The sequence below is a fragment of the Colobus angolensis genome, unplaced genomic scaffold (genome assembly GCF_000951035.1).
Source record: "Colobus angolensis palliatus isolate OR3802 unplaced genomic scaffold, Cang.pa_1.0 Scaffold19, whole genome shotgun sequence".
In the NCBI taxonomy this organism is placed as follows: domain Eukaryota; kingdom Metazoa; phylum Chordata; class Mammalia; order Primates; family Cercopithecidae; genus Colobus; species Colobus angolensis.
In genome coordinates, this window is record NW_012115043.1 from 3,641,818 (window position 1) to 3,652,656 (window position 10,839).

The 10,839-nt window shown below is 42.7% G+C and overlaps 1 protein-coding gene across 3 annotated transcripts in view; it reads right to left on the minus strand.

The window, feature by feature from the left end:
- Positions 1-10,839, minus strand: part of IQCH (IQ motif containing H) — a 265,552-nt gene that overhangs the window by 4,570 nt on the left and 250,143 nt on the right. For 2 of the 3 annotated variants that reach the window (XM_011940351.1, XM_011940350.1), the window contains 2 exons: positions 7,067-7,128; positions 2,766-2,874 (listed from right to left, as the gene is read on the minus strand). In XM_011940351.1, the coding sequence (XP_011795741.1) occupies positions 2,766-2,874; positions 7,067-7,128 (171 nt within the window). The remainder of the gene's footprint in view (positions 1-2,765; positions 2,875-7,066; positions 7,129-10,839) is intronic. The other variant, XM_011940352.1, reaches the window with a different exon arrangement.

Consider the following 10,839-nt stretch of genomic DNA (forward strand, 5'->3'; position numbering starts at 1 on the left):
AAAAAATTATTTTTGCATTATTCATTACACAAATACAATTGTCTTTTGTATACTGATTTTATGTCCTATAAACTTGTTGATGGGTTCTTTAGGATTTTCTTTTCTTTCTTTCTTTCTTTCTTTTTTTTTTTTGACTAGGTCTTGCTCTGTCACCCAGGCTGGAGTGCAGATCATGGCTCACTGCAGCCTCAGCCTACCCTACTCAAGCCATCTTCCCATCTCAGCCTCCTGAGTAGCTGGGACCACAGGTGTGTGCCACCACACCTGGCTAATTTTTTATTTTTTAGATAGGGTCTGCCTATGTTGCCTAGGCTGGTTTCAAACTCCTGGGTTCAAGCAATCCTCTTGCTTCATAGAATTTTCTATTTACAAGAATTTGCCATTTGCAAATAGAGATACTTTTATTTCTTCTTCTTTTCTCCTTCTCCTTCTTCTTAGTAGAGATGAGGTCTTGCTATGTTGCCCAGGCTGGTCTCAAACTCCTGAGTGCAAGTAATCCTCCCACCTTGGCCTCCCAAAGTGGTGGGATTACAGGTGGGGCCGTTGCACCCAGAGCGTTTTATTTCCTTTTCTTCCCTAATTTCCCTGTCCAGAACCTCCAGTACAATGATGAATAGAGGTGGCAAGAACAGACACCCTTGTCTTAGCCTAATCTTTGCAAGAAGGCTTTTGGTTTTGCAACATTAACTATGATGTCAGCTGTGGTTTTTTGGTAGATGTCCTTCTAAGGTTGAGGAAGTGACCTTCTATTTTTACTTAGTTGAATGTTTTTTATCAGAAAAGAATGTTAAATTTTGTTAAATGCATTTTCTGCATCCTCTTCCTTTTGTTTTTATTCTACTCTCATCACCCAGACTCACTGCAGCCTCAGCTCCTGGGCTCAAATGATTCTCCCACCTCAGCCCCCCAAGTAGCTGTGACTACAGGCATGAGCTACCACACCTGGATAATTTTTGTAATTTTTGTAGAGATGGGGTTTCACCATGTTGCCCAGGCTGGTCTTGAACTCCTGGATTCAAGTGATCTGCCCACCTCAGCTTTTCAAAGTGCTGGAATTATAGGCGTGAGCCACTGTGCCCAGCCACATCACCTTCCATTTTTATTTAGCCTTTACTTTCCTGGTAAATCCTTGTTTAAAAACTGAAAATACCTACCACAATGCCACTAAGTAGAAGACAGAAAATACTAGCAAAGATGAATCTATTCCACTGCTTCAAGTTTTTGTTATTGTACCTATATTACTGAGATTGAAAGTTTTTGCCTTTAGACCTAACATGAGTAAAAATCAAGAAAACAATCATTCATATGAGAAGGCTAGAAACCATGACATAATTAAAAGCTACCTGAGAACATCTGACTTTTGATGATTTTGAAAGTCAGAGAAAGGACAGAGAAATAGCTTTCATTTTACCAAGGGCGGTTGACTCTGCCAACAGCAAGACAAGCTCAGAATCAACTTAGTCTGAATGCATTTGAGGTTAAAGCATCTGATTCTGATTATTAGCTATATTTGGACAGGCTGAATGGATCAAATGCAGAGAGGCTCCAAGTTTTGCACATGGCACTAACAGATAAGATGATGCTACTAGCTAGCAGAAACTTAAAATGTAAATGATAGGCTGGGCAAGGTGGCTCATGCCTGTAATCCTAGCACTTTGAGAGGCCAAGGCAGATAATCCCTTGAGCTCAGGAGCTTGAGACCAGCCTATGCAAGACAGTGAGATATCCCATCTCTGAAAAAAAACAAAAACAAAAACAAAACAAAACAAAACAAAACAAACAACAGTAAATGATGAGCATAGATCCTTTAGGACCAGTGAACACTGATGTAACATTTGGTCTATCTTTTCTTGAATCTTCTCAATCATGTTGTAGGGAAAGCAGTGGTCATTCTTCCAGCTCATAAAATCATGTTGTTATTGTTACTGTTACTAAAGGAGTTAGGCCCTAGCTTGTATTAAAATTACATTTCTATTAAGCTTTTGTTGGACTTTCCATTTAGGAGAAAAACCACATGCAGTTTCTGATTATGTCCTTTGAATTAATGAAGGTCTAGGCTGGGAATCAGATTCATACTTTGCTGTTCAATACCATGTGATCATCTCTGTTCAGATAGTGTTTCAGAAACTCCCGTACAGACCTTGTTCCTGTAGTTTAGAGTTTGGAGACTTCTAGTCAATTATATACAATTGGATTTGATGGACCAACATCTTTAAAGGTCATAAGGAGGCTTCTAAAGGTTAGTAGTGAAATAATCCAACCCATGTTGGAGAAACGGGTGGGGTAGATGGCCCACATACATGCTATATTTTCTGTTTCTCCCTAACACACATTGCTTTCTCAGGTCTTAGAACTTCTCTGGCTCTAGAAACTAGGGCTTCCCAGGAATCACTAGTCAGACCTTGTATTATCTGGAATATAGATAGATAACATTCACAGTTTTTGGTTGTGACAATCTCTGTTTTGGTTCCATTGTGACATTTCAGACTCACGTCCAACATAAGAAAGCTCTGCTATCTTAGGAGCTGGGGTTTGAAAATGGCAGCAAGTTAAAAGTCAACTCTATTTCAAATAAAAAGTTTCAAACTATTAAATTTAACTAACGGCTTCAGTGGGAACCTTACAGTATTGACCCTGCACACTGTAAAATATGTACTGCTTACAATAAAAAAAACATGGTTTAGCACTTGTTTACAATACAGCATGAGGTATTTTCAGCCCTTGTATAGAAATTAACCAGAATCGTTAGTTAATTAACACCTCACCTTAAAATTGGTCTCGCCTTGCATATTAGGTGCTGATATTTCTTGATGGATGATGAAGAGATTGTGAGCAAAGGTCATGAGGACCCCCTGGAGATCCTCGCCGATTGTTCTGTTAATGATATCCAAACAAATGAGTTTACCAATGATTCCCCTCACATGCTTAAAAACAATCGCCCTCTCATTTGTGCCTGTCTGGTGATGGAATTTAATGAGTATTTTCAATCTCACAAGGTGGCAATCTTCAGGGAGATATGAAAGATAAGACTCCATTTTAACTTGTCAACAAAAAGGATTTGCCTAATAAATATTTTTTATTAATCAACTTAGCAAAATATAGCAATAGGCTCGGTCATTTCTAGTAAAAGTCTACCACTGAGCTAGGATGTTGTACGAGTTCATTTTAAAAATGGTTTAAGTGCCGGATGCAGTGGCTCAAGCCTGTAATCCCAGCACTTTGGGAGGCTGAGACGGGCGGATCACGAGGTCAGGAGATCGAGACCATCCTGGCTAACTCGGTGAAACCCCGTCTCTACTAAAAATACAAAAAACTAGCCGGGCGAGGTGGCGGGCGCCTGTAGTCCCAGCTACTCTGGAGGCTGAGGCAGGAGAATGGCGTGAACCCAGGGGGCGGAGCTTGCAGTGAGCCGAGATCCGGCCACTGCACTCCAGCCCGGGCGACAGAGCAAGACTCCGTCTCAAAAAAAAAAAAAAAATGGTTTAAGTTACTTTAGGAGAATGTCACTAAGTGTGATCTTTGCTGAATGATTTCCTTGTCTATGGAGACATTTGCATCTCAGTATTCTAGAGACTTTTGTCTGGGGTTTATTTTCTATTTCATGTGTACAAGTGATTCCTACCACTTAATGAGAGTGTCCTGCCTATTGTCAGAGGAGAATGTGCCCTGTTCATGAACAGCTGTCTTTATAAACCTGAACATCCACTTTAAGATTTCAGAGACAACTTGCAAACTATCCTGTAGCATTATAGGGCTCCCTATACAAGGTAGTCACTCAGCGTAGGCTTTGTGGTGTAGTGAAAAGAACACTAACTTCAGGATCAGGAGACAGACCACATACTGTGTGACCCAAGCAAATCATTGCCCCTCTCTAAGCCTCAGTTTCCTGTCTATGAGGATCAGTTAATTCTGAGGCCCTTCTGTGTTCTAACATTCTCTGGTTCTATGACTGCAGTTAGGGATGAGAATAAGATGGGCAGAAAACAATAGAAAAGGACTAAAGGCTTTCGAGAGGTCCATGTCAACTGTGCCCTCCCTGAAGGATGCGTGAATAGTAATAACCATCTAGAAAGTACACCAATAGGACTATTTCTACCATTGAAACTAGCCTGCAGGTCAAGGCATCCTTGCCTGAAATCTCACGTGCAGGTGTAGGGACAGCTGGGCAAGTTCCTTTTGGTAACCAGTCTAATTATTAATTCTGTAGGCTTCAGCATCAAATCCACCTTGCTGCTAGGTCAGTTTGATGACTGGGAGTTTCTCTCTTCATGAAACAGGCTCTTCTTCTATCTTCTACTTTCTGTGATGGTTTTCCTCTTGCCTGGTTCCTCTATGCCCAAGTACCCACCTGCATTGCTCTTCCTGTGGCCCATACCTCAGGAACTCTGCCTCTGCCTTGGTGATGCTGCCCCTGTCTCATCCCATCAATTCCAGGACACAAGTCCTGCTCCTGAGTGTCAGCCTCTGCTGGGCTCTGCTGCCTGCTGAAAGGCTTTCCTCATGCCACCCCCTATCAGCCTGGGTCTCCAAAAGTGGCCTCCTCTCTGAGTGCCTCTGGTCAAGCTCCCCACGACCTAGCTGTCAGGTTGTCCCTTTACTCTTTGTGGTTGGAACTTTCCTGATGGTATGAGCTGGTTGCTTCTCAGGATGACCTCCAGGCACCTGAATCCTGAGTCCTGTGTTTGGCCTGTCTGGTTGCTCTTCTCCCATCACCCGAAGGGAGCTAACCCCTCCCAGCCTCATCCTATGTACAAAAGGGTTTGTCTGGTTCCAGTCCTGTCCCAGCTTCTCCTTTGCAGTTAATCTTTCATGCCAGCTGGTGCCCAGTAAGACAGAGTTCATATCTCTAGGTTCTGATTTCTAGTTCTTTGTACCTAACTAACCCATCTGTCTGAATTCCTGGGCTTAGAAATATACTTGGACCTTGAACGTTTCCTGCTTAATTAGATTCATAACTTGGGAAAATACACATTCCTTATTCCCATGCTTGCCAACTTCAAATCCAGATGACTGCTTGGTTCTCCTAGTCCTGGTAATTCCTGCTGGTCTATGTTCTGCCCAGCTCTGACATCACCGTGTCGTTTGGGGAGAGTGAAATAGGAAGTATTTAATCTCTGATCTTCCAGCTACTAGTGAACTGCTGTCCCCCTTTCCTGGCTTGTCAGCAGTTGACATGCTAGACCACGTTTACCTGTTTACTTGTTTATGCCCACCCCTCTACAGTGGCAGCTTCCTGAGAGCAGGGCTCATTGCTGTTTCCCCAGCACCTAGAACTGTGCCTGGCACAGTAGATAAAATGCTTTCAAATTTTCTGGTAGGGAAAGATAGGGCAGGGAGGGAGCTGAGGGGCAGAAAGCCACTGGGAAGCAAGGGGCTGATCCTTTTCTGCATATGCCCAGAGGCTCTGTTATCATTCTGGATGTGAAGGCCTGCGTAGATAAGATGAAGGCAAGCTTGTTGAGATGTTATGGATTGAGGTCTCATTTCTGTTGCTATCAGGGCAGTGTGACAAACGGGTAAAGATTCCCTAGGGAAGTGACTTTCTTAACAAGACCCAATAAGTTTTGCATGTTTATGGGATCTTGGGGAAAGATTGAAACTCAAGGGGAGGACTCAAACAGCCAGCTTCCCTTCCCAGGTGATGGGAAGCATTTGAGACTGTAAGTGCCAGATTAAATTGTAGCCACATTCTAGTTCCAAAGGGGAAGGAACCAGAACATTTGCCTAAGTTCAAAAGGATCGATAAGGGTGAATATCACTGTATTGATAATGGTCTGTTATAGCTGACAATGCTTTGGCAGAACAAAGGACTATACTTTAGATAGGGAAGTTGAGGCCTGTCCTATGCAGCCATTTGCTTGTTGTAGTGTGTACCTCTTTGGATCAGTTTCCAGGAGACTGACCATAGTAGGGTGGAGAGGAGGTTGGGGAGGGAAGGACTGAGGCCACATAGGAACATTAATGCTTAGTAGAGGAACTGGATCTTATTTGGTTAGTGTTTATGAGACCAGATCTTTGTGTATATGTTTCTGTGTGTTTCAGTGTGAGGCCACAATGTCTACACTGCTGTAGGTTACAAGGAAGAGAAATACAGGGCAGAGACAGTTTCCCAATTAGGTAGGATGACTTAAAGGTACCAAGTAACCATGTGCCAAGATACGAAATAAGAGATGACTCAAGGTTGTGGCTCTAAAATTCTGAGTCCCAGATAGGAGACAACTTTGCTAGGCTCCAAAATATCCCAGAGGGAAATCTGGGAGAAATGCGGAAGCCTCCGAGTGTTGCCAGCAGTCTGTGCTCAGCACATGCGTACCTTGAGAAGATTGCGCCTGGGATGAAACTGGATCTGAGGAGGAGCTACAGATCCTGCCTGTTGTGGGGACATTGTGTGAAGTCACCAGAACACAGAGCACTTTTCTAAGTATGCCAGAATGACAACTGCCTTCCACAGTCAGGACAACTGAGCTGGGTCCCCATAGTGAGATCTGATGTGCCTTATCTGTGTATGCATTTGGGTATAATATGTTGTTAAGTCTAAACTTTATCCATCAATTTCAAATAATTAATCAATTATACTTATAAACCCCTATTGACACATCTAAAGTCATTTTATAAAATACCTAGGCCGGGTGCAGTGGCTCATGCCTGTAATCCCAGCACTTTGAGAGGCCAAGGCAGGCGCATCACAAGGTCAGGAGATTGAGACCATCCTGGCCAACACGGTGAAACCCCGTCTCTACTAAAAATACAAAAATTAGCTGGGCATGGTGGTGCATGCCTGTAATCCCAGTGACTCGGGAGGCTGAGGCAGGAGAATCGCTTGAAACCGGGAGGCAGAGGTTGCAGTGAGCTGAGATTGTGCCACTACTTTCCAGCCTGGGCGACAGAGCAAGTCTCCGTCTCAAAAAATAAAATAAAATAAAATAAAATACCTGAAGATCTAAATAAAGATAGACTTCTAATAAATCAGCATGTTGATTAAAATGCATGAGAAGCATCATTCTTGTTAGCCGTGATTGTCTATTTCCTTAGCTTGTTTCAACTCACAGATACACTTCATACTCACAACATTCCCAACTTGTGTCTCTTCATGTGCTCATATAATATAAAAACAGTTCCTTGCCTGTCCTGTAAAATTTCAATGGGGAGAAAAGAAATAGTATATTATCTCAGAAACAAAGTACAGAAAATGTTACTGGCACAGAAAGACTACTAAGATTGATTTGATTTGAAATCTAGAGCTACCTTCAGATATTATGAGAACACATTTGAAAAGGCTGTCTCAATTTGGAGTAAGTATGTTCTAGAAAAGTGCTTTTTGAGTATGATCCTCAGAACACCTGCATCAGAATCATCTAGTGTGCTTGTTAAAAAGGCATTTTCATGGGCATCATCTAAGCTCAGAAGACTTGGCAGGCAAGCTGTCTTTTACCTCACTTCTTGGATGATTCTTGTGTACATCAAAATTTGAAAACCACTGTTCTAAGAGTGATAGGTTAAAAACATACAGGGTAGGCTGGGCACAGTGGCTCACGCCTATAATCCCAGCACTTTGGGAGGCTGAGGCGGGACAATCGCTTGAATCCAGGAGGTGGAGGTTGCAGTGAGCCAAGGTCGTGCCACTGCACTCCAGCCTGGGTGACAGATGAGCACTTTGGGAGGCTGAGGCAGGTGGATCAAGAGGTCAGGAGTTTGAGACCAGCCTGGCCAATATAGTGAAACCCTGTCTCTCCTAAAAATACAAAAAATTAGCTGGGCATGGTGGCGGGCACCTGTAATCCCAGATACTTCAGAGGCTGAGGCAGGAGAATCACTTGAACCTGGGAGACAGAGGTTTCAGTGAGCTAAGGTCATGCCATTGCATTCCAGCCTGGGCAACAAGAGTGAAACTGCGTCTCAAAAAAAAATTTTATATATATATATACAAACACACCATATATATATATATATATGGTAGCAATTTGTTCTGTGGAAAGAAATTTGTACTTCAATGGGAAACTATATGTTGTCTATAGCAGGGGTCTTCAATCCCTGGGCTGCAGACTGGTACCAGATTGGTCTCAGACAGGTCTTTGGCCTGTTAGGAACCGGGCCACACAGCAGGAGGTGAGCAGCAGGCAAGCAAGCATTACCACCGGAGCTCCGTCTCCTGTCAGATCAGAGGTGGCATTAGATTCTCATAGGAGCAGGAAACCTGTTGTTAACTGTACAAACAAGGGATCTAGGCTGCATGCTCCTTATGAGAATCTAACTGATGCCTGATGATCTGAGGTAGAACAGTTTCATTCTGAAACCATACTCCCTCTACCCACCTCCACGTCCATGGAAAAATCATCTTCCATGAAACCGGTCCCTGGTGCCGAAAAGGTTGGGGATTGCTGGTCTATAGCACTCCCTGCTGCCTTATCAGATTGATTCTATGGGAGATATTTTACAATTCTGTAAAGTGTAGGTAACTGATAGACAAGCAAATTCTGTCCAGTCTGATAAAGGCTGAGTTGATTTCCCTTTCCTGCTCTCTTGTGGAAAAACCTATTTTGCCTCCATTTGCTAATTTCAATATTCCTGAGCTATAAAGATGTCTGTTTTGGGATTCTCTTTTGGACCCGTTATAATATCTGCCTAGTTCCCTCTTTCTGTTTGTTTTGTTTTTTGGAGACAGGGTCTCACTCTCACCCAGGCTAGAGTTCAGTGACTCAATCACAGCTCACTGCAGCCTCGACCTCCCCAAACTCAGGTGATCCTCCCACCTCAGCTTCCTGAGTACTGGGGACCACAAGCATATGCCACCACACAGCTAAGTTTTGTGTATGTCTTTCAGTAGAGATAGGGTTTTGCCATGTTGCTTAGGCTGGTCTCGAAATCCTGAGCTCAAGTGATCCTCCCAGCCTCATCCTCCCAAAGTACTGGGATTACAGGCATAAGCCACTGTGCCTGGCAATTCTTTCTGTAAATAAAATCTTTATCATGTGTTTATTTTTATATCTGTATGAGAGGCATGGCTTTACCTTTTTTTTTTTTAAATTATCTTGTAACAGTTTTCTCCAAATAAATAAGAGGTAACCCTGGAGTTGTCCAACAGTGGAAATGACTGCCTTGTGAAGTTGTGAACTTCCCTTCACTGGAAAGCTCAAAAAAGGAAACTATATTCTGGGGCTTTGGTAAAAGAAATCACATGCCAGAATTATGACCACTCATCAACTTCCCACGTTATCAGGAAATCTGAGCTTTGGGACAGACAGTGGACTAACTAAACAGTGGCTGCCAACGCTGGCTGCACATTAGAGTCATCTAATGCCTGGGCCCTACTTCCAGAAATACTGACTTATTTGGTCTTGGGTGGGCCATGGGTGTAGGGCCATGCTGAGTCATATTGGAGCCCAAGGCAAAGGAAAAAATCAGTAATCTGGTCCTGTTTTCATTAAAAATTTTGATATTTTATTCATAATGAATTTTTTGCAGTAATGTTGATTGTTAAAATATTGCACTAAAATATTAGTTATCTTTATTAATGAGGGTTTTGTGTATATGTGTGTGTGTGTGTTTCCTTAAATTTTGTGCTCAGGAAGAGTGCCTCACTTGCCTTACCCTAATTGTAGCCCTGCAAGGGCATCTGCATTCTTTTTTTTTTTTTTGAGACGGAGTCTCACTCGGTTGCCCAGGCTGGAGTGCAGTGGCGTGATCTTGGCTCACTGTAACCTCCACCTCCTAAGTTCAAGCAATTCTCCTTTTTCAGCCTCTCAAGTAGCTGGGACTACAGGCGCATGGCACCACACCTGGCTAATTTTTGTATTTTTAGTAGAGATGGGGTTTCACCATGTTGGTCAGGCTAGTCTCAAACTCCTGACCTCAGGTGATCCACCTGCCTCAGCCTCCCAAAGTGCTGGAATTACAGGCGTGAGCCACCGTGCCTGGCCGGCATCTGCATTCTTTAAAGCTCCTCACTGAGGTCACTCATGGGCAGCCAGGGTTGAGAACCACTGCCTAGTACATCTCTGGCATCCCTTACTGTGCTGTCCAGTATGGTAGCCAATATCTACATGAGGCAACTGAGAAGTTGAAATGCTAGTAGTACAAATTGAGATGTGTCATAGCTTTCAAAGCCTTAGTACAAAAAAAGTAGGAATATCTCAATAATTTTTATACTGATTACATGTTGAAATGTTTGATATACTGGATTAAATAAAATATATTTTAAAAATTAACCTTACCTATTTCTTTTACTTTTAAAAAATGTTGCTTCAAGAAAATTTTGAATTATCTCTGTGGTTTACATTAATGGTTTTCATTATAGTTCTATTGGACAGTGCTATTCTAGGGACCTATGGTTAACATAAATATAACAAATCCTTTCCAGTAAGTGGTTCCCATTTCATAAGTTTATAACCCCTTTTAAAAAAAATAGTTCCATATTGAGAAGGAGCATCAGCAATGATCTGGCATCAAATCCCCATATGCAGAGCAAGTTCACAGAGGTTTCATTTCCAGGGATATGTGGGATGTTTAATGGATTTTTTTCCTGCTGGGAATAGAATGCTTGGTTGACAGAGACTCCTTTCAGTACTTTAAAATTATGTTCCCAATTGTCTTCTAGCTTTCATAGATTATGTTGAAAACTGGCCAGGATCGGTGGCTCACGCCTGTAATCCCAGCACTTTGGGAGGCCGAGGTGGGCGGATCACGAGGTCAGGAGTTTGAGACCAGCCTGGTCAGCATGGTGAAACCCTGTCTCTACTAAAAATACAAAAAAAAAAAAAAATTAGCCAGGCATGGTGCCACGCACCTGTAGTCCCAGCCACTCAGGAGGCTGAGGTAGGAGAATTGCTTGAACTTGGCAGG